This window comes from Micromonas pusilla (genome assembly GCF_000151265.4).
Source record: "Micromonas pusilla CCMP1545 genomic scaffold MICPUCscaffold_15, whole genome shotgun sequence".
Taxonomy (NCBI): domain Eukaryota; kingdom Viridiplantae; phylum Chlorophyta; class Mamiellophyceae; order Mamiellales; family Mamiellaceae; genus Micromonas; species Micromonas pusilla.
In genome coordinates, this window is record NW_003315896.1 from 32,571 (window position 1) to 59,524 (window position 26,954).

Sequence of the window (26,954 nt, forward strand, 5' to 3'; positions counted from 1 at the left end):
GAATTTCGTGCATTTCGCGGCGTACTGTACGTACGCGTACAGTAGTACGTTTCGTATGAGTAACTAGTAAGACCTGGCCGCCCTCGCCGCCTGTCACGTCAATCTCGACACGTTTCGCGTTTTTTTGACAACAACGCGCGAGAAACGCCCACCCGCCGGACTTTCCTCGTTGACCGCCGCGCGACTTCGACGCGCGCGCTCGCGTCGCGTCGCTCCTCCGCTCCCGCGCGCGCTCCGCGGACGTCCGCGTCGCGCTTCCCGACGACGCCTCGCGGCCGCTGCCATCGCGCGGGCGCGCGCGGCCGCGTCGTTCGCGCGCCGCCGCCGTCGTCGTCGTCGTCGTCGAGGTGAATCGTGGTCCCGCGGCGCGCGCGCGACCGACCGATCGACCGATCGCGCTCCCGACGCCGCCCGCCGACGTCGAACCGCCGACATCGGCCGGCGCGAACGCTCTCATCAGCGTCGGTGAGTCGTCGTCGGTCATCATGGACAAGTACGCGCGCGTAAAGACGCTCGGGAAGGGCTCGTTCGGGGCTGCGATCCTCGTGACATCGCGCGCCGATCCGTCTGAAAAATTCGTCGTCAAGGAGGTGGACGTGTCGCGGATGCCGCGAGACGAGCGCGAGGCGGCGCGGCTGGAGGCGCAGCTCCTCGCGGCGCTGCACCACCCGAACATCGTGACGTGCCACGAGTCGTTCACGGACCGCGGCAAGCTGTGCATCGTCATGGATTACTGCGAGCGAGGCGACCTCTACCAGCTCCTCAAGGCGCAGGTGCGCGCGCGTCGTCGTCGTCGTCGTTGCGCTTGCCAGCCTGCCAAAAAAAAATCGTTACTCGTTCGTTCACCCTGCGCCTCGGTTTCAAACTTCATCGCGAACACGAAACTGACCGACGCGTCGACCGATCAACTTACGAAACGACAGCGCGGCGCGCCGCTGCCCGAGCGCCGCGTCGTGGACATGTTCACGCAGCTGCTCCTCGGGCTGAAACACGTCCACGACCGCAAGGTGCTTCACAGGTGAGTACTCGTAGTCCGCCCGACCGTCGTCGTTCATAACGCTCATCCTAACGACGTTTCTTTTCGTTTCTTCGTGCGCGCGTTTCTTCGCAGGGATCTGAAGACGCAAAACGTCTTCGTCGCCGCGGACGGGACGCTGCGACTGGGGGACTTTGGCGTGAGCAAGGTGCTGTCGTGCACGACCGCGCTCGCGTCCACCGCGGTGGGGACGCCGTACTATCTGTCCCCGGAGATTTGCGAGAACAAGCCGTACGACCACAAGAGCGACGTGTGGAGTTTAGGATGCGTCCTCTACGAGATGCTCACGCTGACGCATCCGTTTGAAGGCGCGTCGCTGAAGCTTCTCATCCTCAAGATCATCCGCGGGAAGTACCCGCCGGTGAGCGCGCGGTACGGCAAGGCGCTCAGGGACGTCCTGGACGCGATGTTGTCGAAGAACCCCGCGAAGAGACCGGGGGTGAACGACATCCTTAAAAAAGCGCCGTTTAAGGACGCGGCGAAGAGGCTCTTGGAGAAAAAGACGCACGAGGATGAGTTTTCGCACACGGTGATCCACGCGCCGAGGCGAGGCGCGGGCGGCGCCGGGGCCGGCGGCGGGATGCGCGCGCTGCAGAGGGACGGGCGGCTGAGTCCGCCGCGGCGACGGGAGGAGGAGGCGAAGGCGTCGAAAGACCCGTCTCCGCCCTCGGCGTTTGCGGCGCCCGCGGCGTTTGCGGCGGCGGCGGCGGCGCGTCGGAAGCCGCCGCCGGCGGCTGTCTCGCCGCCGGTCATCGCCGTCGTGGGACAGCCCGCGCCGGTCAAGCGATCGAGTCCACCGAGAAGAGCGGCGCCGATCGACGTCCTCGCCGAACGCAGAGCCGCGAGAGCCGCGGAGGAGGCGGCGAGACGACGGAGAGAGGCGGATGAGATTCGAGCGAAACGGCTCGCGGAGGCGGAGGAGCGCAGGTGCGCGTCCCATCTCACACTGGTCCCCGTACGACCGCGTTCGCGTGGTGAACGCCGATTCTTAAGGACTTTTGCCGTCGTCTTTCTCCGCCCACACTTCGCTTTCAATCCCCGCCCTCGACGCCTTTCAACTCCGCTTCTGACGCCTTTAAACTCCACCCAGACGCCGTCTGGAAGCTCGAGAGAAGCGCGAGGTCGCCGCGCGCGTCGCCGCGGAAGAGAAGCGCGCGCAGGAGCGCCTTCGCGCGGAGAAGGCGCGCGCGGAAGCGCGCGAGGAGGCGCGAAGAGAGTTTAAGCAACGCCAGGCTGAGGCGCGCGCGAACGCCGCCGCCGTCGCGCGGTCCGAGCGCGGAAGCCTCGACCCGGAGGCGCCCGCGTGCGAAATTTACGTCAAGGAGTCGCCGCTGATTCAGCAGATGCGCGACGCGCAGCGCAAGCATCTCGAGCGCGCGCGCAAGCAGGAGGAGAGGCGGGCGCGGACGCCGCCGGCGGCGCAGCCGCGGGCGCTCCCGGGCGCGGGAGGAGGACCGGGACCGGGACAAGGACCGGGATCGAACGCGAACGCGAACGCCCACGCGAACGCCGGAGGTGCGTTCTACACACTGGTCCCCATACGACCGCGTCCGCGTGGTGAACGCCGATCCTTAAGGACTTTTCCCGGCGCATCTCTCCGCTCATCCCTCGCTTTCAATCCCCGCCCTCGGCGCCTTTCAACTCCGCTTCTGACGCCTTTCAACTCCATCTGACGCCTTTGAACTTCACCAGGTGATGCCGCGCGCCCCGAATGGAATTTCGGCGAGATCGCGCTCCCGCCGCCGGATCCCCGGATCCCTCGCGGCGTCGCGAGCGCGATGTACCGAGACGTCGGCACCGCGGAGCGCCGCGCGGTGTTTCTCGAGAACCGCGCCGCGGCGGAGCGAAACCGAATGCGCGCGGAGCGTGAAGCGCGAGGCGAGCCGCCCGTCGAGGACGTCGTCGACGAGGCGGCGACGGCGCGACGCCTTCCGCCGCCGCGTCCGTCTAAGGTGCGTTCTATACACTGGTCCCCATACGACCGCGTCGGCGTGGTGAACGCGATTCCTTAAGGACTTTCGCCGTCCTCTCTCTCCGCCCATCCCTCGCTTTTAATCCCGACACACCTCGGCGCCTTTCAACTCCACCTGACGCCTTTGAACTCCACCCCGACGTTCGCTTGTATGGAACGACCCTAAGCCGCGTCCGTCGTCCGCGGGGAAGCGCGAGCGCGAACCGCGATCGCGCGGCGCCTCGGAGGTTACGGATTCCGAGTCCGGGTTGGGTTTGGGCGCGCGCGAGTGCGAGTGCGACCGACCGTCTTCTCCGTTGTCCGAGGAGGAGGCGCGGAGGAAGGCGTTCTGGGACGGCCGCCGCGCCGCGGAGCGCAACCGCCGCCGCGCGGAGGAAAACGAAAACGAGCGGTCCACGGAGGGACACGTCAGCGTTATCGAACGACACGTCAGCGCTGACGCGTATCTGGGCGCGTCGACGGCGACGCCGGAGGACATCGCGGCCGCGGCGGGCGTCGTCGGGCCGAGAGACGACGACGACGCGGAGAGAAGGCTTCGGATGATGACGCCGTCGACGCCGCCGCCGCCGCCGGAGCGCGGCGGCGGCGGCGGCGGCGACGCCCCGGCGGCTCTGGAGCGCTCGCTCGACGCCTCGAGCGCGTTCTTTCCCCCGGACTCCCCGCCGTCGACGGTCTTCGCGGAGGGCGGCGACGTTGTCGTTCACGACGTTGACGACGCCGCGACGGTTGACGTTCCGTCTTCCGCGTCGTTGCCCTCGCGGATCGAACACCTGCGCGCGCATTTGCAAGACGTCCTCGGAGAGAGTAAATTCGTTCGCGCGTACCGAGCCTTGGACGAACTCGACGAAAGCCAGGAAGAAACGGAGACCGTGGAGACGTTACTTCACGTCATGGGCGCGGATATAAACTACCTCAGTCTGATACATCAGCTCCTCGTGTGCGAGGACTCGCTGCACGCGGCGAACGCGGAGGAGGCGTGTTGAGTAGTGGAGTCCGGTAGAGCTGGCCGACGACTTACGCTAAGGTAAACCTTAATTAAGATGGAAGACTCGCTCTTTCACCAACCTTACCGCCTCTGCACCACGTCCCAACCCGCGGGGACGTCCACGGCGCGCTCGTCCACGGCGACCCCGCTCGGATCCCACCCCGGAAACCTCTTGAAAGCGTCCGGTCCGCTCAGAAGCGCGGGCAGCTTGAAAGTTTCTTTCAACCCGCCGTCCGAATTAATTAATTCGTTCACCTTTCGCATCCTCTCCGGCAAGCGCGGCTTGAGACACTCCGATCGAATGCTCTGCATCGCCGCCGCGCACGCGCCTCTCGCGTCACCGAGTCCTCCCACTCTCGCGTCCGCGGCCGTCGCCATCGCGACGCGCAGATCACCGACGTACTTCTCGTACCCGGTGTACTCCGTCGCCGTCGCCTCTTTCAAAATCACCGCCGGCGGGAAACAGTACGAAGACGCGTGGAAGCCCCCGCCCGCGACCCTCGGCAATGAGCCCCTGGGCAGACCTTGCACGTCGCTCGCGAGGTACGCCCCGGGGTCGCCCAGCGTCCACGTCATCCCGCGCGCGGGGAAGTCGCTTCTGCGGGTCGAGGGTCCGCGCGAAGCGAGCGAACGTCGGGGTGGAGTTGAGGGGTGCGTCAGAAGCGGAGTTGAAAAGGTGCGTCGGGATCGAAACCGAGGGGTGCGCGGCGAAGAGAAACGTACTGTACGCCGGGAGATAAAGTCCTTAAGGATCGGCGTTCACCACGCCGACGCGGTCGTATGGGGACCAGTGTGATACTAGGACGCACCTGAACGCGTACTCGATGTTCCCGAACGGGAACCAGATGGCGAAATTGGACGGCGGCGCCGTCGCCGCGTCGTCGCAGTTCGCGAGTCGCCAGACGTCGTCCCGATTCGGGATCTCAGGGTCGTTCCATACAAGCGAATGTCGGGGTGGAGTTGAAAGGCGTCAGTCGGAGTTGAAAGGCGTCGAGGGCGGGGATTGGACGCATTGGATGGGCGGAGAGACACGCCCGCAAAAGTCCTTAAGGATCGGCGTTCACCACGCCGACGCGGTCGTATGGGAACCAGTGTATAGAACGCACCTCATCCACGTGGCCGAATAGGATGATCGTGTCCGGGGCGTTCGCGTATCGCGTCTTCATCTCGGTCGTCACCCACTCGGTTTTGTAGTTTTCTTGCGCGAAGTTTACCCCCGTCGCGTCCGCGCGCGCGACGTTTTCGTTCACCGTCACCACCTCCACTTTATCCGCGTACCGCGCGAATCGCGGGGATTTCATCGCGCGGTTAATCGCGTCGAACGACGGCTCGCCCTTGTGCGTGACGTTCGACCTGACCGCCACGAACGCGTCCACGACGTCGTGGAGTTCGTGCAAACGAATCTCTGAGGGTCGTTCCATACGAGCGATGATATCGGGGTGGAGTTGAAAGGCGTCAGAAGCGGAGTTGAAAGGCGTCGAGGTGTGACGGGATTGAAAGCGTGGGACCCTGGGCGGAGAGAAACGCCGGGTGGAAAAGTCCTTAAGGAACGGCGTTCACCACGCCGACGCGGTCGCACGGGGACCAGTGTGAGATAGAACGCGCCTAGGGTGTCGATCTCTCCACCGCCGAACACAAACACGTCCACGACGGGTTTCTTCGCGCCTCCCGCGCCCCCGCCGCCGCCGCACGCGCGCGTCAGCGCGGGCGACGGCGCGTCGCCGAGCGCCGCCGCGGACGGCTGCTGCGCGAGCGACAGGAGTCGGACCGCCGCGGAGTGGTTCGACGCGACGCGGAGGAGCTCCGAGCACAGCGTCGGCGGCGTCGCGGCGGCGTTCGTCGCGACGACCGCGCCGGTGCCGGCGTCGTTCGGCGGCGGCGGCGGCGGCGGCGGCGGCGGCGGCGGATGCGCCCACGTGACGATCGCGAACGGCGGCGGCGGCGACGGCGACGGAGGGAACACCACCACAGCATCGTCATCGTCCGTCGACTCGCGCGCCTGCGCCTCCTCGACTCGCGTCGCTCGACTCGCGTTCGCGCCGCCGCCGCCGTCCACCCGCCGCGTCAGCTCCTCGACCTGCGTCCTGAGCTCCATGATTTCGCGTTGCTGGTGCGCCTCGCTCTCGACGAGCCGTCCGCCGCCGACGCGCGGCGCCGCGAACGTCGCGAACGTCGACGCGAACGCGAGGATCGCTAAGACGACGAGACCTCCGACGCATCCCGCGCGCATCTTCTCCGCGCGTCGGCTCGTCGTCGGCGAGGAAGTGGGGGACTCGCGAGCGATGAACGCCGCCTTCTCGAGATCGTCCACGACGACGTCGGCGTCGTCGTCGGACGTCATGGCGCGCTCGGTCCGCGGGATCTGAGACGGCGAACGGTCGGGCTTTGAACGTTCAACCCTAAACCAGCGGAGACGCTCGTTGAAATAATTCGACGTCAGTTTCGCGAGCGGTCGAGCCTGAAATTTTGAACCTGAGAACCGTCGAGTCGACCCTAGAATCGTTTTTTTCATCGGCTCAAACACCCGCGCCCGCGACGGTTCGCGTTTTCGCGACACTAAAAAAACTTACGCCGCGCCAACGACTCCGACGGAACGAACGAGCGTCGCGCGTCATACCGCGCGTCATACCTCGGCGGCGACGCGCACGCGCGGACCCTCCTCGCGTTCACCACCCTCCCCCCTTCCTCCGATACGCTCGACGCGGCGGACGCGTCGCGCTCGCACGGTAGCGTCACGGCCGCGCGCGAATCTCCGCGCCGCTCGCTCGCGCCATCCAGCATGGCTCCGAAATCGACGAAGACCGCCGTGCAGTCGGTCGGTAAAATCTTGAACGAAGCGCAGGTCTCGCTCTCGACGCACAAGAAATGCGTCAAGCTCATGCTCGCGCGGCGTCACGCCGACCCGGACAGCTTCCTCCCGGAGATCTGCAACTGCATCTTGCCCGTGCTCCTGGAGTACAAGGTGCGACGACCGCCCGAAGGAAGCGAAGACGAGACGGACGCGCGATGTCATGTCGTGTCGTCGTTTTCCCCGAGAAAGAAAAAAGGGGAACGACCATCCGCCCCGCGCGCGCGTCTCACACTGGTCCCCATACGACCGCGTTCGCGTTGTGAACGCCGATCCTTAAGGACTTCGCCCGACCGCGTCTCCCCCCGCGCGACCCCTTCCCTGACGCTCCCTGACCCCCACCCCGTCCCGCACGATCCCCTCCCTCGATCATCAGCGCGACCTCTGCGCGGAGCGCGTCGTTCGATTCGTCGTCACCTTCACCGCCGCGCGCGCGCCCGGGATGGAGATGGAGGGCGACGATTTCTGCGAAGCGTTTCTCGGATTCCTCCTCAACCTCGCCGCCGCCAAGGACAAAGCCGTCCGATTCCGCGTGTGCCAGATCGTCGCCGGCGTCCTCAACGCGCTCGCCGTGGACGCGGAGATCAGCGACGAACTCTACGAGCGCATGGAGGACGTCATGCTCGAGCGTCTGAGGGATAAGATGCCCCTCGTCCGCGCGCAAGCCGCCAGGCGCGTTCTATCTCACGCCGGTCCCCGTACGACCGCGTCGGCGTGGTGAACGCCGATCCTTAAGGACTTTCTCTCCCGGCGCATCTCTCCGCCCAGGGTCCCTCGCTTTCAATCCCGACACACCTCGGCGCCTTTCAACGCCAACTGACGCCTTTGAACTCCACCCCGACGTTCGCTCGTATGGAACGACCCGCCAGGGCGCTCTCGCGGCTGCAAGACGGAGGCGAAGCCGGCGATTTCAGCGAAGACGCCATCACGAAGGCGTTCATCACGCTGCTAAGCGCGGAGAAGAACAAGGACACGCGCAAGGCGATCCTGGGCTCGCTCGCCATCTCCGATTACACGATCCCGTTCGTCGTGGAGCGCACGCGCGACGCGTCGGAGGATGTCCGCCGCGTCGCGTTTCTCGCGATGACGTCAAAGGCGCGTTCTACCTCACACTGGTCCCCATACGACCCCGTTCGCGTGGTGAACGCCATTCCTTAAGGACTTTTCCTGTCGTTTCTCTGCGCCCAGGGTCCCTCGCTTTCAATCCCGACACACCGGTCTCGATGCCTTTCAACTCCGCTTCTGACGCCTTTCAACTCCACCCCGCGACGACGTCAAAGGTGCCGGTGGCGGCGGTGTCCATCGCGCTGCGCGCGACGGCGGCGCGCCGCGGCCTCGCGGACCGCTCCCCGAACGTCCGCGCCGCCGCGGTCGACATGATCAAGCGGTGGCTCGACGCGTTCGAGGGCGACGTCCTCGCGCTCCTCGCGGCGGTGGATGCGGAAACGCACGAAGACGTCGCCGACGCGATCGTCGCCGAGCTCATCGCGTGCCGTCGAATTAAACCCGCGGTGATCGCCGCGTCCGTCGCGGAGGGCACCGCGCCCGGCGGCGGCCTCCGCCGCGCCGCGGACGCGCCGCCGATGACCCCGGAGGCGGCGGTGTACTGGCGCGTGATTTGCCAGTCGCTCGCCGCCGCCGCGGGCGCGAGCGGCTCAGACGCGGCGACGGCGGTTGGCCAAAACCAAGTCGTCTCAGGCGCGTTCTATACACTGGTCCCCATACGACCGCGTTGGCGTGGTGGACGCCGATCCTTAAGGACTTTTCCCGGCGCATCTCTCCGCCCACCCCTCGCTTTCAATACCCGCCCTCGACGCCTTTCAACTCCATCTGACGCCTTTCAACTCCACCCCGACGTTCGCTTGTATGGAACGGCCCTCAGCCGCCGTCGCGGGGGAGAAACTCGACGCGCTCGAGTCCGCGCTCCCGGCGGAGGCGTCCGCGCTCCTCGCGCTCATCGCGAGCCACGCCAAGATGGGCGCGAAGTTTGTCGCGAGGCAGCTCCTGCCGCTGCTGTCGCTCGTGGATCTCGCGGACGGCGCGACGCGGCGCGGCGCGATATCTCTGGTCGCCGCCGAGCTCGCCGCGAAACCCGCCGCCGCGGACGACGCGACGTTCGACGACGTCGCCGGCGCGGTGTCGTCGCACGCGCACGGCGGCGACGGCGCGTGGGAGCGCGCGCTGGTCGCGACCGCGAAGATGGCGCACGGCTCCAACGCGGCGGCGACGGCGAGCGTTCTCGAAGCCGCCGACGCGTTGCGCGCGCGCGACGGCGACGACGAAAAGGCGCACGCGCAGGCGCTCTTCCTCGCGACGCTGCTCCTGGAAAACCTCCCGAGGAATGCGCTGTCGACGACCGCGTCCGAGGCGCTCATGGAGACGCTCGTGCGCCCGGGCGTGACGCACGAGGTGCGTCCCATACACTGGTCCCCGTACGACCCCGTTGGCGTGGTGAACGCCGATCCTTAAGGACTTTTCCACCCGGCGTTTCTCTCCGCCCAGGGTCCCTCGCTTTCAATCCCCGCCCTCGTTCCCTTTCAACTCCATCTGACGCCTTTCAACTCCAGTCGCGCGCGGTGCGGAAGGAGGCGATCACGTGCTGCGGGTTGTTGTGCGTCGTGAACGGCGCCAAGCCGTCGGCGGAGTGCGTCAAGATTTTGAGAGCCGCGCTCGCGAAGGATGCGGCGACGGTGAAGTGCGCGGCGGCGAAGGCGCTCGGCGACCTCGCGCTCATCTTTGGCCCGGCGACGCTGGACGCCCTGAACGGCGGCGATGGCAATGGCGCGGCTGGCGCGGAAGATTCTTCCGATTTCGACGGCGACGACGACGACGCGGCGGCGCCGCTCGAGAGGGCGTTTCTCTCCGCGCTCGACGACGCCGACGCGGCGGTGGACGCCGCCGCCGTCGCCGCCGCGGAGGAGCGCTATTCCTCCAACCCCTCGCTCGGCGACGACGACCTCGGCGTGGACGTCAGCGGCGGTAAAATCGCCGCGGAGGCGGAGGCGGAGAGTTGCGTCGGCACCGCCGCCGCGGAGGCGCTCGCGAAGCTCTGCCTCCGACGCGGCGCCGCCGCGTTCGCGTCCGCGCCCGCGGTGGTTTCAAAACTGCTGCGAACCTATTTCGCGGTCGACGCGCGATCGCGGCCGAGGCTCGCGCAGTGCCTCGCGGTTTTCTTCCCCGCGCTCGCGTCCGGGCCGGAGGACAGAAGGAGGCTCGTCTCAGACGCCGCGCTGCCGACGCTGCGCGCCGCGGCGAAGCAGAAGGGGGTCGCCAAGGTGGCGAACTACCTCGTCCACCTCCTCACGGCGTGCGCGCCCGTCGTCGAGATGGCCGCCTCAATCGCCGCGACCGCCGCGGTATCCGACGACGTCACGGAGGACACGACGTCAACGTCAGCGTCGGCGAAGACCGCCCCCGGACAAGTCAGGCGCGTTCTTCTTCACACTGGTTCCCATACGACCCCGATCGCGTGGTGAACGCCGATCCTTAAGGACTTCGCCCGGCACATCTCTGCGCCCACCCCTCGCTTTCAATCCCCGCCCACGACGCCTTTCAACTCCATCTGACGCCTTTCAACTCGACGCCTTTCAACTCGGTATGAACGGATTCAGACCCGCCGCGACGGCGCGCGGCGAAGTGTTGATCGCGTCTCTCCTCAAGGAGGCACTCGCGGTGACGCTTCGACCGACGTCGCTGTACGCGACGACCGCGGAGAAGACGCTGTCCAAGGCGTACGTCGGCGCGCTCGCGAAGGTTGCCGCGCACGGGTGCGTCCTCGACGGACGCGCGAGCTCGGAGAGAACCGCGTTGGCGCACGCTAGCGTCGCCGTCAAGCTGTGCGCGGCGCGCGTCGCGGAGAAAACCGCGGCGAAGGATTTAAACGTCGCGTCGACGAACGTCGCGCGCGCGATGAAGCAGTTGTTATTCGCGGCGGACGAAGAGACGGAGGACGACGCGACGACGACCGCGGAGGACGCCGAGGAGGCGACGACGGCGGCGGTGATGGCGGAGTGCGAGGCGTTGTCGCGGAGTCGAGAGCTGGGCGTCGCCGACGGCGTCAGCGGCGTCGCGCTCATCCCGACGACGAAAGCGGTCAAGGCGGCGGATGCTAAGGAGAAGGAGACGACGCCGCCGCCCGAAGAGATCGACGCGACGGAGGAGGAGGAGGAGGAGGAGCCCGCCGCCGCGAAGGGCAAGGCGGGGCGCGCCGCGCGGGGCTCGCGCGCGGCGCTCAAGGAGAACTTCGCGCGCTAAACGACCGAAGGCACGCGAACGCGCCGCCGCCTTAACCGCCGCCGCTGTACATACTACGATAGAGGGGGGGACCCGCGCGAAGAGCGAACCGAATCAACCTTGTCATGATACCTTATGTTACAAGCACGACCAAACCGCAACGCATACACTACTACCTTCGTACTAACTACGCTTATGTAGTTAGTCTTAAAGAATCACCGCACGAAGTTGTCCACGTAGCTCGCGCCCAAGCCGACGCTCTCGTAGTGCTTCCGCGCCATGTCGAGCTTATCGAACACGTCCTCGGACTTGATCACGTCCCCGCGTTCGTCGCAGTAATTCAACGACCCCTGCACGTGAAACATCGTGATCATCTCGTCGCACCCTTCCGGAACCACGAGCGTGTGCGTCTCCCCCGGCGGCTCGAACACGTAGCTCCCTTCCTTCGCGACCCAGTCGTGCTCGAGGTACCTCCACTCGCCTCGTAACACCCAGCCGTGCACCGCCCCGGGGTGTTTATGCCTCGAGAGCACCCCCGCGCCCTTCACGCGCAAGAGGTTAACGTAGTACCCGTTGCTCACGTTGAAGAGTAACGGATGGAACGAGATCGTCTCCGTCTGCGGGACCCACAGCCTCTCGTCGATGCCGTCGATATCGCCGGGCGTCGGCATCGTCTGCACGATGACTTCTTTCGCGACGTACGGCGAGACGTAGCCGGTGAACGCGCTCGGCGGCTTCGATCGCTCCGCCTCCTGTTCCGCCCGTTTGCGTCGCCGCGCCTCTTCCTTCTTCTCGCCCTCGAGTTCGGTCATCTTCTTCGCGACGTCCACCTTGGCGTCCGCGTGTTGAATCGCGTCCAACGCCGCCTTGGACGCGCTGTCCGGGTCCGCCCCGGTCGCGGCCGCCATCTCCGCGGCGTTCTCCACGAGCGCCTGCTTCGCCGCGGCTTCCGCGTGCGACGCGCGTTCGAGCTTTTCGAGCGCCGTCGCGACTTCCTTCTCCTTCTCGCGAAGCTTCGCGTTGAGCTCGTTCTCTGATGAGGGTGGTCAAAAGCAGGGTCGTCGTTCGGGGTGGATGGGATGGGGGGATTTCAAAGGCGTCAGGAGTGGAGTTGAAAGGCGTCGTCGCGGCGTACGGAGTCGTACGGAAACCAAAACCAGTGTACTGTACGGAAAGAGCGCGCCTTTGTTCTTCAGCTGCGCCTTGAGCTCCTCCTCCTTCTTCTTCAGCGCCTCGTCCTTCTCCGCCCACGCCTTCTTCAGCTCCCTGTCCTTCTCCTCGTACGCCTTGTCGCGCTCCGCGGTGCGCTCGCCGAGGTACCACTCCTTCTTTTGCACCGATTCGGTCAGCTCGCTGATGAGGGCCGTTCCGTACGAGCGAACGAATGAACGTCGGGGTGGAGTTGAAAGGCGTCAGTTGGAGTTGAAAGGCGTCGCGGTCGGGGATTGAAAGCGAAGGATGAGCGGAGAGATGCGCCGGCAAAAGTCCTTAAGGATCGGCGTTCACCACGCCGACGGGGTCGTATGGGGACCAGTGTATACTCGTAGAACGCGCCTGATCTTGCCCTGGAGCTCGTTGACGTTGGCCTGGCGCTCGTCGCGCTCGCGACGGACAGCCTCCAGCTCTTTCATGAGGTCGCCGCCCTCCTGGTACTTCGCCTCGGTGTCGTGCACTTTACGCCACGCCTCCTGTTCCTTCTCGCGCGCCGCTTGAATGACGTTGTTCACGTCTTGAAGCGCCGCGATCTGAGGGCCATTCCATACGAGCGAACGTCGGGGTGGAGTTGAAAGGCGTCAGTCAGTTGGAGTTGAAAGGCGTCGAGGTGTGTCGGGATTGAAAGCGTGGTGTGGGCGGAGAGATGCGCCGGGCAAAGTCCTTAAGGATCGGCGTTCACCACGCCAGCGCGGTCGTATGGGAACCAGTGTGAGATAGAACGCGCCTGAAGGTCGAGCTCGTTTCGGAGCTCGTGAATCTGGTCTTCTTTTTGTCGCAATCTTTCCTCGAGCTCCTCCGCGGTCGCCGCGCGCGTTACGACGGTCGTCCCGCGCGAGACGGGACGACGCCACGGCGCGCGGCGCGTGGTCGAAGGGTGCCCGCGTGTCGAGGCGGCTGGCGTCGCGAACGACGCGACCGTGGCGAGCGAGGTCATGGCGGCGTCGGTCGGGGGAAAGCGCGTCGCGGAGAGACAATGCCGACGCGGATAAAGTGGATTCCCGTGACGTGCTGACGCGGCCGCGCTTGAGGAGATTAGTTTCATCGATCAGCGTTTCATCGAGTGCATCGGTCGAGTGCATCGGTCGAGTGCATCGGTCGCCGGAATTTTTCACCCCGCGCGGCCGTTCGGTTTCACCCTCGAGAGATCTCCGGGAGACCGCTTCGAGCGTCGAATGACAGCAGTGGTATGACACACGATGCGGACAGACGACGACGCGCCCGCGGCCGCGGCGGGGGCCATGACCGCGCCCGGCGACGACGCAAAGCGCGCGGAGCGGCGGACGTCCGTCACGTTCGCGTCCGCGGACGTCATCGTCGAGGGGAGCGACGCGGGCGGCGGCGGCGGCGGCGGCGACGCGCGGCGTCCCCCGGCGGGGTCGCGACGCGTCTCCGTCGGAAGCGGCGCCGCGGCGAGCGCGCGCGTGAGCGCGCTCCGCGACGGCTCGTTCGCGGCGTCGGACTTTGTGAACACGAACAGGATCGTCCTGAGGAGCGACGGGAGAGGGAACGCGTACTTGAATCAGTACGTCGTCATCAAAGACCTAGGGCAGGGCGCGTTCGGCAAGGTGCGCGGTGCCGAATTCCGAACCAAGAATTCTTCCTCCGAACGACGACGAACGATGAACGATGCACTGCGCGACCCGCTCGACGGACGGGCGCTTTCTCCTCGCGCTCTCGCTCTCTCGCTCGCTCGCTCGCTCTCTTCATCAACCGACCAATCACGTGCACGAGATACTGACACGTGTACGCCCTCGGCCAATCACATCGCCCTCGCATCAGGTGAAGCTGTGCCTCAACACGAAGACGAACCGAATGTGCGCGTTGAAGTGCATCAACCGCAAGCTTCTGCGGCGTAAATACGCGTCGGTCGTTCGCGGCGGCGGCGCCGCGGGTGCGTTCCCCGCCAGCCGCACGTTATTATGTTTACACGTATACACTCTATCAACCAATCACGTGCACGCGTTACTGACACGTGTACGCCCTCGACTGAACACGTCGCCCGCAGGCGCGCCCTCGGTCGCCGGGAACGACGCGGTGAAGCGCGAGATCGCCATCATGAAGAAGCTCATACACCCGAACGTCGTGCGTCTGTACGAGGTCATCGACGACGACGTCGGGAAGTACATATTCCTCGCGCTGGAGTACGTGCCGGGTGGGGTGGTGTACGAGCCGGCTGCTTACGACGGCGGCCGCATGGTGCGCGCTGTTTTGGTTTTCGTCATATTCGTTTTGGCGTTCGCCACCCCGTTCGTCGTCATTCATATGACGCGTGTCCTCCCTTTGCGCATGTTACGACCACGTGACGTTACACGTCATCATCTCATCTAACCACACCCAATCGTTTTATTCCACGTGTGTGTCACTAAACCACAGAGCGAGGAGGTGGCGTTGCGGTATTTCCGCGAGACGTGCGTCGGGTTAAGTTTTCTTCACGCCAACGGCGTCGCGCATCGCGACTTGAAACCGGACAACCTGCTTAAAAAGACTGACGGCACGGTGAAAATCACGGACTTTGGGGTCAGCGAGCTGTTCGACGGGTCGAAGAAGGGAAACTTGACTGGCGGCGTCGGCACGCCCGCGTTCGTCGCGCCGGAGTTGGTCGCGACCCGCGAAGCCGCTGCGGCTGCGGCGGCGTACTTTGAGAAAGATTTGAAACCCATCTTGAAACCGAGCCGCTCGGGTTCGAAACCGGGGTTCGAAACCGACGTCGCCGCGCGCGAGCTCGCCGCCGAGGCCGAGGAAGACTCCGCCGATTGCGACGGGAAAGGAGGAGGCGTCGACGCGAAAGCGTGCGACGTGTGGTCGCTCGGCGTGTGTCTCTTCTACCAAGGTGCGTTCTATACACTGGTTCCCATACGACCCCGTCGGCGTGGTGGACGCCGATCCTTAAGGACTTTTGCCGTCGTCTCTCTCCGCCCACCCCGCGCTTTCAACGCCCGCCCTCGACGCCTTTCAGCTCCACCTGACGCCTTTGAACTCCACCCCGACAATCGCTTGTATGGAACGGCCCCAAGTTTGCGGCGTCGTGCCGTTCCCGGGCGCGTCCGCGGAGGAGGTGGCGCGACGCGTCCGCGAAGACTCGATGCGGGTGCGTGCATCGCATCGTTTAATTGTGTGAGCTCACGTTCGTTCGTTCCTTTTTCACCCGTCCATCGGGTTCAACCCTCGCTCGCGTCCCCTTTCAACTGACCGACGGACGCGTGAACTTTTTTCGAAATCACGGAACGACCTGACGCAGGTTCCGAAGGGCGCGAAGCTCGCGCCGTCGCTGCTCGACCTCCTCGAGAAGATCCTGGATAAGAACCCGAAGACGCGCGCGACGCTTTCGCAGGTCATGGAGCACCCGTGGGTCACGAAGAACGGAAAGCAGCCGCTGCGGGTGACGCACGACGCGAGCGCGCGGAATTCGGTCACCTCCGCGGATGTCCTCGCGTCAATCGGCGACGTCGGGAACGCGTCGTTTTCGGTCGAGTCGTTCTTCGCGCAAAAGGCTGCGACCGCGCGGACGTTCAAGAGAGGGGAGTACTTAGTCCGGCAAGGTGAGCGCGGGAGCAGCGAGATGTTTTACATCGAGGAGGGCGAGGTCGAGGTCGTGACGAAGAGGAGGGCGGCCGGGGGCGGCGGCGGCGCCGGCGGCGGCGGCGACGAAAAGGAGGAAGAAGAAGACGAGGACGACCACTTCGACGACGACATCATGTCCATGGCGATGATGAACGTCGCGGAAGAGGAGACCCCCGCATCGGAAGAGCGGAACGCGCGCGACGACGAGAGAGAGAACGCCGCCGGGAAGAGAGAGGAGGAGTCGAAGAAGAAGAAGAAGAAGAAGAAGAAGAAGAAGAGTCGCGGCGGCGGAGGAGGAGGACTTGGATTTTTTTCGTGCTGCCTCGGCGGAAAAAACGCCTCCCCGGCGACGACGCGCGAACCGTCCGATTCCGACCCTAAACGACGCGACGACGACGCAATGACGATCGCGGACGACGTCTTCGATGACCTGCGAGTGATCCGATCGCCGCACAGCATCAACGCGTTGATCGCGCGACGAGGTCCCGGCGACGTCATCGGCGAGATGTCGTTGTTGACCCCGGGGCCGTCGGCGCCTCGAAGCGCTTCCGTGCGCGCCGTCTCCGAGACGGTGAAGTGTTCCGTGATTTCGAAGGAGAGCTTAGGGGAGATCAACCCGGAACTCTTAGAGGAGCTCAGGTTGGGGGCGACGGAGCGCGAGAGCGAGCTGCTGTTAGGGCAGACGCGTCTGAAGCTGGGGAACTACCAAGCCCCGAATTAGTCTAATTACTGTAGTGGAATCCATCGGATGTATACGTAAGTTTCATCTCGTCGACGATACGAGTAGTCAGGAGGCGTCGAAACGTCGTCTCGCGCCGAGCTCGATCGCGTCGCCTACTCTGATCACCTCCCCGACGTCGTCCGTCACGACGTTCCACCCGAAGTACTTCTCGTCCGCCCACTTCGCGCGGAATCCGAGCTTCTCGCCGCTCCGCATCTCCCCCAGCGTCGGCAACGGCGAAGCGTCCAACCCGCCGCGCGCGCCCGAGTCTTGGTCCACGCTCGGCATCACGCACCGCGCGCAGGGCTTCACGAACCGCAACGTAACGCCTTTACCGCCGCCGTTATTTTTCGTATTCATTTGTCGTGCGGCGGCGTCCCTACTTCTATCGTCGTCGTGAACATCGCCAGCTGTTTCACCCGACTGAACGCGCATAGAGCCGCCGCCGCCGCCGCCGCCGCGGACGACGACGTCGGCGTACGCGTCCTCGTCGAACGCGTCCACGCCGTCGAAGACGACGTTCGGTCGAAACCGGTTCATCGGCACCGCGGGCTCGTTCTTCGCTTTCAGACCGTCGTTCAACGCGCGAAGCGACCCCTCGGACGCGATCAGGATCGGGAACCCGTCGCTGAGAGTCGTTCCATACAAAAAATGTTCATCGGTCAGTTGAAAGGGGGAGCGATCAAATGTTGAAACCGATGGATGGGTGAAAAACGTTTGCATAGAACGCACCTGAACGCGGACGCCGCGTCGGGGGCGAACTCCGGATCCGTCGGCCGCGACGGCGTCGCCGCGGCGTCTCGTCTTCGGGTCGAGGGTCCATACGAGCGAACGAACGTCGGGGTGGAGTTGATAGGCGTCAGAAGCGGAGTTGAAAGGCGTCGAGGTGTGTCGGGATTGAAAGCGAGGGACCCTGGACGGAGAGAGACGACGGGCAAAGTCCTTAAGGATCGGCGTTCACCACGCCGACGCGGTCGTATGGGGACCAGTGTATGGGACCCTGGGCGGAGAGACGCTCGCGGCAAAAGTCCGTCCTCAAGGAACGGCGTTCACCGCGCCGACGCGGTCGTACGGGGACCGGTGTGAATGCGAACGCGCCTTAATCTCTCCCGCCGTCTGCGCGAGAGTTCGTTCGCGCCCGAGGACGCGAGAAACCCCGCGAGGAGGTTGACCTTCGCGTCCGGGACCCGCAGCGCGGCCGCGGCGGCGAACGCGGCGAGCGCGCCGACGAGCGCCTTCTCCTTCGCCGAGCGCTGCGGGGTTGAGTTGAAAGGCGTCAGATGGAGTTGAAAGGCGTCGCGGTGTGTCGGGATTGAAAGCGAGGGACCCTGGGCGGAGAGAAACGCTCGCGGCAAAAGTCCTTAAGGATCGGCGTTCACCACGCGAACGGGGTCGTATGGGAACCAGTGTACAACAGAACGCGCCTCAACCGCGCCGCCGCCGCCGCCGCCGACGCCGCGCGCGGATTCGATCGCCGCCCTCGGCAACGACCCGTCCCCTAACCACCTCACGAGCCGCACGCTCTTCCCTAAGAGCTCGCTGAACCACGCCGCGGCGGCGTCGCCCTCGTCCCCCGCGACGCCGACCCACTCCCACACGCCCACGGAGACTCTCCGCAACGGCTTCTCGCACAGTAACGAAATCTCGAGCCGCGACGCCATCCCTTCCGCGCGCAGCGTCATCTTCGCGTCGTCGCGCAGGGACTCGCCGTCCCAGTCCTCCCTCGAGATCTCCTCCGGGAGCGTCGCGCGCACGAGCGCGAGCTTCGGGTCCGTGCGCTGGGACACGAACATCGACGCGGCGCGCGGAGTCGCCGATCGCTTTCTTCCGTCTCTTGCGCACGGAGATTTCTTCGTCCTCGGGGCGAGCACGACCATCCACGCGCGGTCGAAGAGGAGGCCGGTGGCGGAGACGCGCGCGGACTGCAGCGAGACGCCGCCGCAGGATTTCACGGGGTAGACGGTCAGCGACGTCACCGTCGGGGGGGAGGAGGTCGCGTCCGTCATGCCCGCGGCGGGCACGACGCGCGGCGACGAGTGAGGTTGTTGATCTCAGCGTCGACTCAGGTGCGAGGTTCAGGTGCGTTCTATGCAAACGTTTTTCACCCACCGCTCGGTTTCAACATTTGATCGCATCCCCTTTCAACTGACCGGTGTTCTGTATGGAATGGCCCTCAGTAAACGCAGAGTAAACGAACGACCGCTGCTGTGAGAAAAACTCAGCTCGTATCGGCGCGCACAAGCGGACGCCCTCTGGTCTCCCGCCTCGAGAGGCGCGCCGCGCTGTCGCGCCGCGCCCCCCCCGCGCCGCGCGAGCGACGAATCGAGAAACCGCCTCAGCTCCGCCGCCGTCCCCGTTCGACGCGCGCGGCGCGACGCCTCGCGTCGCGGCGCGCGCGCGCCGCGAGGCGTCGCGCGCAAACACGAAGTGCGCCGCGCGTCGCCCCCGCCCCCCGCCCGTTCATGGACCCGCGCGCGCGCCACTCGTTCGTGCGCATGCCAGCCCCTCGACCGAAGCGCGCGCGCGCCGCCGGCGCCGGCGGCATTGACGCCGCCGCGCGCGCGACGAACGCCGAGGTTGGTTCGCGCGCGCGACCAGAGCCCGCGTTTGAGTGGCTTTTTTCCTCTCTAGCAAGCTCGCTCGTCCCTTCCTCCTCCTCACGACGCGCGCGCGCTCCCTTCCCCCCGTCCCCCCTCCTCGCCGCAGCGACCCCCGCGCGGATGCGCGCTCTCCTCCCTCGCGCGCGGCTGCGTCCGCCGCGACGACGACGACAACGAAAACGCATTGGACGCGAGCGTTACTACCCCATCACAGCTACCCCGAAGAAGCGCGTCGCGGCAGCACGTCGTCGTCGGGGACGCGCTGACGCACCTCCCGAACGCGGTTGTCCTCACGCCGCTCCCCGCGGCCGCCTCCGACGACGACGACGAAGACGCGGAGGTGTCCGCGATGACGACGCCGGAGAAGGTGTCCGCGGCGGTGACGCGGTACGTCGACGACGTCCGCGACGCGCTCGTCCGCGGCGGCGACGTGGGCGAAGACGCGGGCGAAGACGCCGCCGGCGCTCAAGGTGCGTTCGATACACTGGTTCCCATACGACGGCGTTGGCGTGGTGAACGCCGTTCCTTAAGGACTTTGCCCGGCGCATCTCTCCGCCTACCCCTCGCTTTCAATCCCCGACCTCGACGCCTTTCAACTCCAACTGACGCCTTTGAAATCCACCCGACGTTCGATGGTCAAGGTGGAGAACGTGCTCGTGTTGTTCGACGCCGAGGAACCCCCTACCCAAACGCCGCCTCGACCGCTTCCTCCTTCACGTCGATGCCGCCGTTCGTGACCCTCGAGGCGGACGCGACGCCGCTGGAGGTGACGCAGCTGCCGATACGCATCGCGAACGAGGCGCTCGCGGCGGCGCGACGCGGCGGCGGCGGCGGCGGCGGCGGCGGCGGCGGCGGCGAGATCCGAATCGAACCCGCGCACGCGCTGCGCGTCGTCGTCCCTCACGTCGCGCCGCTCGAAGACCATCGCGGTGATCGAGATCCCGCGACGGAGGCGAACGCGCTCGCGCTCGCGCGCCTCGCGCTCGAGGGCCACGCCGCGGAGGAGCTCGTCTCGCGCGACGATCAGGTGCGTTCTATACACTGGTCCCCATACGACCGCGTTGGCGAGGTGGACGCCGATCCTTAAGGACTTTTGCCGTCGCATCTCTCCGCCCACCCATCCCATTCAATCCCCGCCCTCGGCGCCTTTCAACTCCAACTGATGCCTTTGAACTCCACCCCGACTTTCGCTTGTATAGAACGGCCCTCACGCCTCTGAGCTCGGGGGATACAAACGCGCGGACGCGTTTGGGGGATCTTCGTTCGGATCTTCTTCCTCGTTCGGAGGTTCGGGAGGGAAGGTCGTTCACTTCGCGTCCGTCGCCGCGGAGGACGTCGTCACGCGTGAGCTGCTGCTCGTGAGCTCGTTCGCTATCGGTGAAGACACCGGCGTCGCAAACAAACGCGGACCCAATCAGCGACGGACGCGTGTCTCCTCGCCGCGAGAGCCGCCGGCGAATAAAAAGCGGCGGTGGACGTTTTTTTCTTCTCGCGGGCGGGCGCCGGCGCCGGCGCCGACGGACGACGCGTCCGACGCGTCGCCGCCGCCCGGGCCCGGAGATATCGTCGCGGTGACGATCATCCACCCCGTACGCGTCGTCGGCCTTGGTCTTGACACGTCAGCAGACGAATATTCAGCCACGTCATCATTCAAACGTGCGGCGGCGGACGACGACGGCGACGAAATCCCCGTCGGCGCGGTCGCGTTCCGCGGGTACTCGGACGCGTCGCGCGCCGCGCGTCGAGTCCTTCTTCATAACGGCACCGTGAATGGCGTTAGTTTTGGAGGAAACGGAAACGGCCGCAGCAGCAGCGTTTTCGCCGCCCACGGCGTGAGCATCGACCACGCGAAGCTTCACACGTTCCTCGCGCGCGCGGCGTGCGCGCACGGAGACGCTAAGCTCGCCGCGGTGGACGTCCGCGGCGACGGCGGAGGTGAGACTGCTTCCCATACGACCCCGTTCGCGTGGTGCACGCCGTTCCTTAAGGACTTCGCCCGTCGTCACTCTTCACCCGCGCTTCCCTTTCAACGTTCGACCGGTAAGACGTTCGACTGACCGATCGCTTCACCCACGCAGGCGACGGCGACGACCGGGGAGCGAAAAATTACGACGGCGACGGCGACGGCGACGGCGACCGACCGATCCCGCCGCGCGGCGACCTCGTCTTCACGTACGCCGCCCTCGCGGACGCGGCGGCGTCGCTGGCGTCGTTCCTCGTGAACGTCCTGCGAGTCCGTCCGAGAGACCGCGTCGGCGTTCTCCTCCTCAACAGCGTCGAGGCGCGTTCGTTCCCGTTCCCGTTTCGTTTGGTTTTCCCCGCGATGGGTTCGGATCGATTTCACGCGTCATCAAATCAAATCTGCTCGCGCGCTCACCAATCACGACCCTCCACGTCACACTATATTATACACACCATATCCACTCCAGGTCATGATCCTTCACTACGCGTGCGCGTCCGTGGGCGCGTGCGTGTTGAACCTCAACACGCACTTGGTGTCTCGAGAGCTGTCGCACGTCCTCCGCGACTCCGGCGCGGCGTGCGTCTTCGCGCGGCGAGATCCGCACGCGGGGATCCTGTCGGACGTACTGTCGGAAACTGTCGGAGACGAAGAAGAACCACCAAAGTGTCGGATGAAAGTCAACGTCGCGCTGAGGGAGATCGTCTGGGTGCCGTCATCGTCGAGCGAGAGCGCCGCCGCCGCGACCGACGGGCGCTCGTTCTCCGGCGCGACGCTCCGGGAGTGGCCGCGGACGCGCCGCGGCCGGCCGCGGTCGGAGAGTTTTTCCGTACCCATGGTCACCGACGACGACGAAAGGGAGACCGCGGGGCAGAACGCGCACATGTATTACACCAGCGGCACGACTGGTAATCCGAAAGGTACGTAACGCTACCTCAATAGCCGTTTCGTTTCGTTTCGTTCTCTCACACTTTCCCGCCCGAAGAAGCTGAATCGCGTTCGCGCCGTCCCCCCCCCTCATCCCCCGCTCCCTCCCTTCCCCGCTCCCCGTAGGCGTCATGTTAACGCACGAGATCGTCGGCGCGCACGCGATCGCGGCGTGCGCGGAGATGAAACTCCACGGTGACGATGTCTGGGCGCACGTCGCGCCGATGTTCCACCTCGTCGACGCGTTCGCGATATACTCGATGACCCTCGTCGGGGGTAGGCACGTCATCGTCCCGACGTTTGAAGCCGGCGCCGTCATTCGCTTGATCGAACGCGAGGGGATCACCGTGACGAACGTCGGTTCTACGATGATCGCGATCATGTGTCATAATCCGTTACTGAAAACGCACGACCTGAGTACGTTACGCGTGGTGTCGTGCGGCGGGTGTCCGCTCGCGCCGGCGGCGGTGACGAGGGCGATTGCAATTTTCGGCTGCGAGTTTTTCATCTCGTACGGGATGACCGAGTGTTGCGGGAAAATATCCATGTCGATCTTGTCCGACAGTTTCCGACACGACAACGACGTGCAGACGCAGTTAAAGACGATATGCACGAGCGGCCGCCCGTTCGCGCTCATGGACGTCAAAGTTCTGAACCCGAAGACGAGATTCCCGGTGGTAAACGCCGGGGAAGAAATCGGCGAAGTCTGGGTTCGCGGCTCGACGTCGTTCCATGGATACTGGAACCGCGACCGTCGCGATGACGATTCTTTCGATGAACACGGGTGGTTCAACACCGGTGATCTCGCGGTCGTTCGCGAGGACGGGTACATCACGCTCGTGGACAGGGCGAAGGATATGATCCTCTGCGGCGGCGAAAACGGTACGGCGCGATTCTTTTTTTTCCATTTCATTTTTTCCGTCCCGTCCGCTGACCGTACGCTGACCGTACCCGCGTCTCTCCGACGACGACCGCAGTGTACACCGCGGAGGTCGAGAGCGCGCTGCACGCGCACCCGTCCGTCGCGCAGGCGGCGGTCTTCGGCACGCCGCACCCGGTCATGGGTGAAATCGTCAACGCGGTCGTCACGCTGCGACCTGCGGCGCGGGAGCCCGGCGGCGACGGCGACGGCGACGGCGACGTGAACGATGACGCGCGTCCGAGGGATCCCAAAGGGGACATTCTCGCGCACTGCCGCCGCACCCTCAGCGGGTATAAAGTCCCCGCGAGCGTCAAGGTCGTCCACGAGCTCCCCACGAACGCGAGCGGTAAAATTTTGAAGCGGAAGCTCCGAGAGCAGTGCATCGGGGGCACGCTCGTGACGCGCACGGCCTCCGCGCCCGCGAGCGTCGGCGTCGACGGGACGACGACGAACGCGTCATCAGCGACGCGGCGCGCGTTCACGCGGCAGTTTACCCGCGCGATCGAGCCGGAGGTTTTCGAACCTGAGCCGCTGATCATCGATCGCGCGCACGACGGCGCGTCGTCGTGGGCGTTAATTCTGGACGACGACTCCGCGGAGGCTGAGGACCCCGCGTTCGCCGCGGAAGTCGTCGACGAAATACTCGCGTCCAATCCCGACGCTACTAGGACGCTCTTCCTGTGGTCGCCGTCGCCGTCGCGATCGCTCCTTTCGATGCTGACCGCGGCGGCGGCGGGATCGGTTTCGAGGGACGTGCGCGTCGTGGTTTCGCTGATCGACGCTCGCGATGAAGCGCAGGTCGCGGCCGCGAGCGTGCTGGCGTGGACGACGTCGGAGGACGCCGAGCGCGCGGTCGACGTCGCCGTGCGCGTCGGCGACGGACTGTCGGACACGTTTTCCGACATCATGTCCGAAACTTTCTCCGACACCATGCTGACGCCGCGCGGCGTCGTCCGCGTCTCGCGAGCGAGCCGTCGAGACGAGCGGCGACTCGGGCCGCCGTGTGAGCGTCCACCCTCGCCGCCGCCGCCGCCGCCGCCGCCGCGACCGACCGCCGTCGATTTCGTCGCCGCCGTCCGCGCCGCCGTCGTCGACGCCGCGAACGTCCCCGACCTCGCGAACGACCAACCTCTGATGCAAGCCGGGCTCGCGTCCAACGGCGCGGTCGCCGTGCACGCGGCGTTAGAGACCGCGTTCAACGTGACGCTTCCCGCGACGTTGGTGTTCGATTACCCGACCGTCGACGCAATCGCGGCGCACATGGAAGCCGCGGCGACGGCGAGCGAAGAAGAAGAAGAACACGGCGCAAACGCGACTTCTCACAGCGCCGCCGCCGTGCGCGCGTTCGCGACGACGGCCGTGCACGACGCGGTGCGAGAGGTTCTAGAGCTCCCGCGCGCCGCGGACGTCCCCGAAGACGACGCGCCGTTGATGCAACGCGGGCTGACGTCCTCCGCGGCGGTGCGGCTGCGCGACCTCCTCGACGACGCGCTCGCACTGGTTCCCATACGACCGCGTTCGCGTGGTGAACGCCGATCCTTAAGGACTTTTGCCGATCGCCCGCGCGACCTGGCACCCCCCCGCGCGCGAGAGCACCTGCCGAGCACGCTCGCGTTCGATCATCCCACGATCGGCGCGCTCGTCGCGTTCGCGATCAGCGCGATGGCGGTCGTCGGCGAAGAAGAGGACGACGACGCGGCGAGGGCGGCGGCGGCGGCGCGAGCGGAAATGACGTCGTCGCGCGCGTCCGCATCTGAGGTGCGTTCTATACAAACGATTTTCACCCATCGCCCGGTTTCAACATTTGATCGCGTCTCCTTTCAACTGACCGGTGAACTTTTTTTGTATGGAATGGCCCTCAGTCCGAGTCCGCCGCCACCGCGGCGGTGACCGCCGTCGACGGCGTGCTTCCCCCCGGCGGCGACGCCCTCGTCGACGCGTCGTCGTGCACTACCCGCGGCGGCCTCGACGCGGTCTCGCTCGCGCCGCTGGCACGCTGGGACTTGAACCGTCACGACGGTTCGTGTTCGAAAGACCCGGCGCCCCGTTTCGGCGGGTTCGCGCGTTCCCCCGCGTCGTTCGATCACGAGATCGCCTCCGTCGGCGCACCGGAAGCGGCCGCGATGGACCCGCAGCAGCGCCTCGTGCTCACCGCGTGCGTGTCTTTATCGGTATTCGAAACGGCGTGCGTTATCCGCGACGGTTCGTATCCGAGACGCGAAGATTGGGCGACGATGATCGGTCTGTCGCAAGTCGAGTACCCGAGGGTGTCGCTCGCGGACGCGTCCCCGGGGCCGTACTACGCGACGGGCGCGCATCTGTCCGTAACCGCCGGCCGCGTGGCGTTTACGCTAGGGTTCGGCGGACCCGCCATCGTCATCGACACCGCGTGCTCGTCATCCTTAGTCGCGATCGGTCACGCGCGGGAGTACGTGTGCGGTCGCGGCTTCGAACGCGCGGCGACGACGACGACGAAATCGCGCGGATGCGTCGTCGGCGGCGTGAATCTCACGATCGACGCGACATGGTCCCTCGCGTGCGCCGCCGCGCGCATGCTCGCCCCAGACGGCCGCTGCAAGACTTTGGATTCGACCGCGGACGGGTACGTCCGCGCGGAGGCGTGCGGGGTGCTTCACGTCGTCGGGCAAAGTCCAAGTCCTTCAGGATCGGCGTTCACCACGCCGACGCGGTCGTATGGGGACCAGTGTGGTCGAGGGCGCGCGCCGTCTTTCCTCGCCGTCTCCGGCGCGTCCGCGAACCAGGACGGACGCAGCAGCGGGCTCACGGCGCCGAACGGCCCGGCGCAGACGACCGCGATTCGACTCGCCCTCGCGTCCGCGGAAGGTAACGCATCGGATGTGACCGTTTTAGAGATGCACGGCACGGGGACCGCGCGCTCGGGGATCCGATCGAAGTCGGCGCCGCCGCCGCCGCGTTGTCCTCCTCCGACCCCTTTCAAACCCCTTTCAAGCCCTTTCAAACCCCTTTCAAACCGCGGCTTTCATCGGGATCGACGCCGTCGACCGCGTCCGCGTCCGCGTCGATCGTGACGTACGCCGCGGCGAAAGCGTCGGTCGGGCACGCGGAGCCCGCGGCCGGGGTCGTCGGCGTCCTCGCCCTTCGCGCGACGCTCTTGAAGACCAGGTGCGTTCTATATCACACTGGTCCCCATACGACCCCGTTAGCGTGGTGAACGCCGATCCTTAAGGACTTTTCCCGGCGCATCTCCCCGCCCACCCCTCGCTTTCAATCCCCGCCCGCGTTGCCTTTCAACTCCATCTGACGCCTTTCAACTCCACCCCGACTTTCAAGAGCGCCGCCGTTGACGCATTTGCGATGGCCGAACCCGCACGTCCGCGCCGCGCTCGAGCATCGATCGCGGGGTCGGCACGCCGCGCGGCTTCCCATGGCGGCCAGCGCGGAAGTCGAAAGGCGGCGGCGAACGCTCGCGTCCGTGAGCGCGTTCGCGTTTCAAGGGACGAACGCGCACGCGCTGCTCGAGGTCATGCGCGGCGCTCGAGTGATCGGCGGCGGCGCCGCGACCGCGTTCCTCGACCGAGGGAAGCACTGGTCGATGCCGTCGCCGCACGCGTGGGTCGACGCCGCCGCTGTGATACTCTCTGACGTCGTCTGCGTCGCTGCTGTATTCGATGTTATCCTCGGAGGGTGTAACGCTCGTACGTCGACCGTTACGTTATGGGATCACGTCGTGCACGGCAAGCCGTTGTGTCCCGCGGCGGCGTTTCTCGAAACCGCCGTCGCCGCCGCGGACCGGTCGTATACGAACCGACCGACCGCGTCCGACGCGGCGGACGCGCGCGGCGGCACCCCGGGCGTTCGCTTCGTCGCGGTGCCGTCGCCGCTCGTGCTGCCGGCGCGCGACGACGCCGCGGCGACGACGACGATGCGCGTCACCGTGAGAGACGATCGCGTGCGGGTGGAGTCGTCGGCCCGGTCCCGGTCCTTCGAAAACG

General features: G+C 66.0%; 14 protein-coding genes across 14 annotated transcripts; 9 read left to right on the forward strand and 5 right to left on the reverse strand.

The window, feature by feature from the left end:
• The first annotated feature begins 297 nt into the window (after nucleotides 1-297).
• On the forward strand, nucleotides 298-4,067 carry NEK1-like (protein kinase). The gene is made up of 6 exons (XM_003063510.1): nucleotides 298-773; nucleotides 924-1,018; nucleotides 1,112-1,963; nucleotides 2,127-2,551; nucleotides 2,729-2,988; nucleotides 3,314-4,067. The coding sequence occupies exons 1-6, from the start codon at nucleotides 486-488 to the stop codon at nucleotides 3,989-3,991; spliced, it is 2,598 nt and encodes an 865-aa protein (XP_003063556.1). The 5' UTR covers nucleotides 298-485; the 3' UTR covers nucleotides 3,992-4,067.
• A 7-nt stretch (nucleotides 4,068-4,074) lies between these two features.
• On the reverse strand, nucleotides 4,075-4,569 carry MICPUCDRAFT_53339 (uncharacterized protein; the record flags this gene model as incomplete). The annotated part of the gene is made up of 1 exon (XM_003063705.1): nucleotides 4,075-4,569. One exon carries the CDS (start codon nucleotides 4,567-4,569, stop codon nucleotides 4,075-4,077), a length of 495 nt encoding a protein of 164 aa, XP_003063751.1.
• Nucleotides 4,570-4,738: 169 nt separating this feature from the next.
• On the reverse strand, nucleotides 4,739-6,334 carry MICPUCDRAFT_53340 (uncharacterized protein; the record flags this gene model as incomplete). The annotated part of the gene is made up of 3 exons (XM_003063706.1): nucleotides 4,739-4,915; nucleotides 5,100-5,398; nucleotides 5,563-6,334. The coding sequence occupies 3 exons, from the start codon at nucleotides 6,332-6,334 to the stop codon at nucleotides 4,739-4,741; spliced, it is 1,248 nt and encodes a 415-aa protein (XP_003063752.1).
• Nucleotides 6,335-6,772: 438 nt separating this feature from the next.
• MICPUCDRAFT_42886 (condensin complex component, non-smc subunit) lies at nucleotides 6,773-7,562 on the forward strand (the record flags this gene model as incomplete). Its single annotated transcript, XM_003063511.1, has 2 exons — nucleotides 6,773-6,955; nucleotides 7,218-7,562. 2 exons carry the CDS (start codon nucleotides 6,773-6,775, stop codon nucleotides 7,560-7,562), a joined length of 528 nt encoding a protein of 175 aa, XP_003063557.1.
• Nucleotides 7,563-7,693: 131 nt separating this feature from the next.
• Nucleotides 7,694-7,999, forward strand: MICPUCDRAFT_53342 (uncharacterized protein; the record flags this gene model as incomplete). The annotated part of the gene is made up of 1 exon (XM_003063512.1): nucleotides 7,694-7,999. The coding sequence occupies one exon, from the start codon at nucleotides 7,694-7,696 to the stop codon at nucleotides 7,997-7,999; it is 306 nt and encodes a 101-aa protein (XP_003063558.1).
• Nucleotides 8,000-8,064: 65 nt separating this feature from the next.
• Nucleotides 8,065-9,310, forward strand: MICPUCDRAFT_65699 (uncharacterized protein; the record flags this gene model as incomplete). Its single annotated transcript, XM_003063513.1, has 2 exons — nucleotides 8,065-8,534; nucleotides 8,719-9,310. The coding sequence occupies 2 exons, from the start codon at nucleotides 8,065-8,067 to the stop codon at nucleotides 9,308-9,310; spliced, it is 1,062 nt and encodes a 353-aa protein (XP_003063559.1).
• Nucleotides 9,311-9,613: 303 nt separating this feature from the next.
• Nucleotides 9,614-11,095, forward strand: MICPUCDRAFT_65700 (uncharacterized protein; the record flags this gene model as incomplete). Its single annotated transcript, XM_003063514.1, has 1 exon — nucleotides 9,614-11,095. One exon carries the CDS (start codon nucleotides 9,614-9,616, stop codon nucleotides 11,093-11,095), a length of 1,482 nt encoding a protein of 493 aa, XP_003063560.1.
• Nucleotides 11,096-11,191: 96 nt separating this feature from the next.
• On the reverse strand, nucleotides 11,192-14,551 carry MICPUCDRAFT_36490 (uncharacterized protein; the record flags this gene model as incomplete). Its single annotated transcript, XM_003063707.1, has 2 exons — nucleotides 11,192-11,709; nucleotides 14,369-14,551. 2 exons carry the CDS (start codon nucleotides 14,549-14,551, stop codon nucleotides 11,290-11,292), a joined length of 603 nt encoding a protein of 200 aa, XP_003063753.1. The 3' UTR covers nucleotides 11,192-11,289.
• Nucleotides 14,552-14,637: 86 nt separating this feature from the next.
• MICPUCDRAFT_65704 (uncharacterized protein) lies at nucleotides 14,638-15,387 on the reverse strand (the record flags this gene model as incomplete). The annotated part of the gene is made up of 1 exon (XM_003063708.1): nucleotides 14,638-15,387. The coding sequence occupies one exon, from the start codon at nucleotides 15,385-15,387 to the stop codon at nucleotides 15,127-15,129; it is 261 nt and encodes an 86-aa protein (XP_003063754.1). The 3' UTR covers nucleotides 14,638-15,126.
• Nucleotides 15,388-15,623: 236 nt separating this feature from the next.
• MICPUCDRAFT_65705 (uncharacterized protein) lies at nucleotides 15,624-16,604 on the forward strand (the record flags this gene model as incomplete). Its single annotated transcript, XM_003063515.1, has 1 exon — nucleotides 15,624-16,604. The coding sequence occupies one exon, from the start codon at nucleotides 15,624-15,626 to the stop codon at nucleotides 16,569-16,571; it is 948 nt and encodes a 315-aa protein (XP_003063561.1). The 3' UTR covers nucleotides 16,572-16,604.
• Nucleotides 16,605-16,667: 63 nt separating this feature from the next.
• Nucleotides 16,668-18,547, reverse strand: MICPUCDRAFT_5085 (uncharacterized protein; the record flags this gene model as incomplete). The annotated part of the gene is made up of 5 exons (XM_003063709.1): nucleotides 16,668-16,877; nucleotides 17,001-17,199; nucleotides 17,304-17,375; nucleotides 18,063-18,391; nucleotides 18,443-18,547. Coding segments are annotated over 5 exons (915 nt in total), but the record flags the coding sequence as incomplete, so codon positions are not given.
• A 973-nt stretch (nucleotides 18,548-19,520) lies between these two features.
• Nucleotides 19,521-21,228, forward strand: MICPUCDRAFT_53349 (uncharacterized protein; the record flags this gene model as incomplete). The annotated part of the gene is made up of 2 exons (XM_003063516.1): nucleotides 19,521-20,198; nucleotides 20,371-21,228. The coding sequence occupies 2 exons, from the start codon at nucleotides 19,521-19,523 to the stop codon at nucleotides 21,226-21,228; spliced, it is 1,536 nt and encodes a 511-aa protein (XP_003063562.1).
• Nucleotides 21,229-22,014: 786 nt separating this feature from the next.
• MICPUCDRAFT_36493 (uncharacterized protein) lies at nucleotides 22,015-23,781 on the forward strand (the record flags this gene model as incomplete). The annotated part of the gene is made up of 3 exons (XM_003063517.1): nucleotides 22,015-22,051; nucleotides 22,185-22,940; nucleotides 23,036-23,781. Coding segments are annotated over 3 exons (1,539 nt in total), but the record flags the coding sequence as incomplete, so codon positions are not given.
• Nucleotides 23,782-25,082: 1,301 nt separating this feature from the next.
• Nucleotides 25,083-26,030, forward strand: MICPUCDRAFT_36496 (uncharacterized protein; the record flags this gene model as incomplete). The annotated part of the gene is made up of 2 exons (XM_003063518.1): nucleotides 25,083-25,635; nucleotides 25,696-26,030. Exons 1-2 carry the CDS (start codon nucleotides 25,104-25,106, stop codon nucleotides 26,028-26,030), a joined length of 867 nt encoding a protein of 288 aa, XP_003063564.1. The 5' UTR covers nucleotides 25,083-25,103.
• Nucleotides 26,031-26,954: the final 924 nt, after the last annotated feature.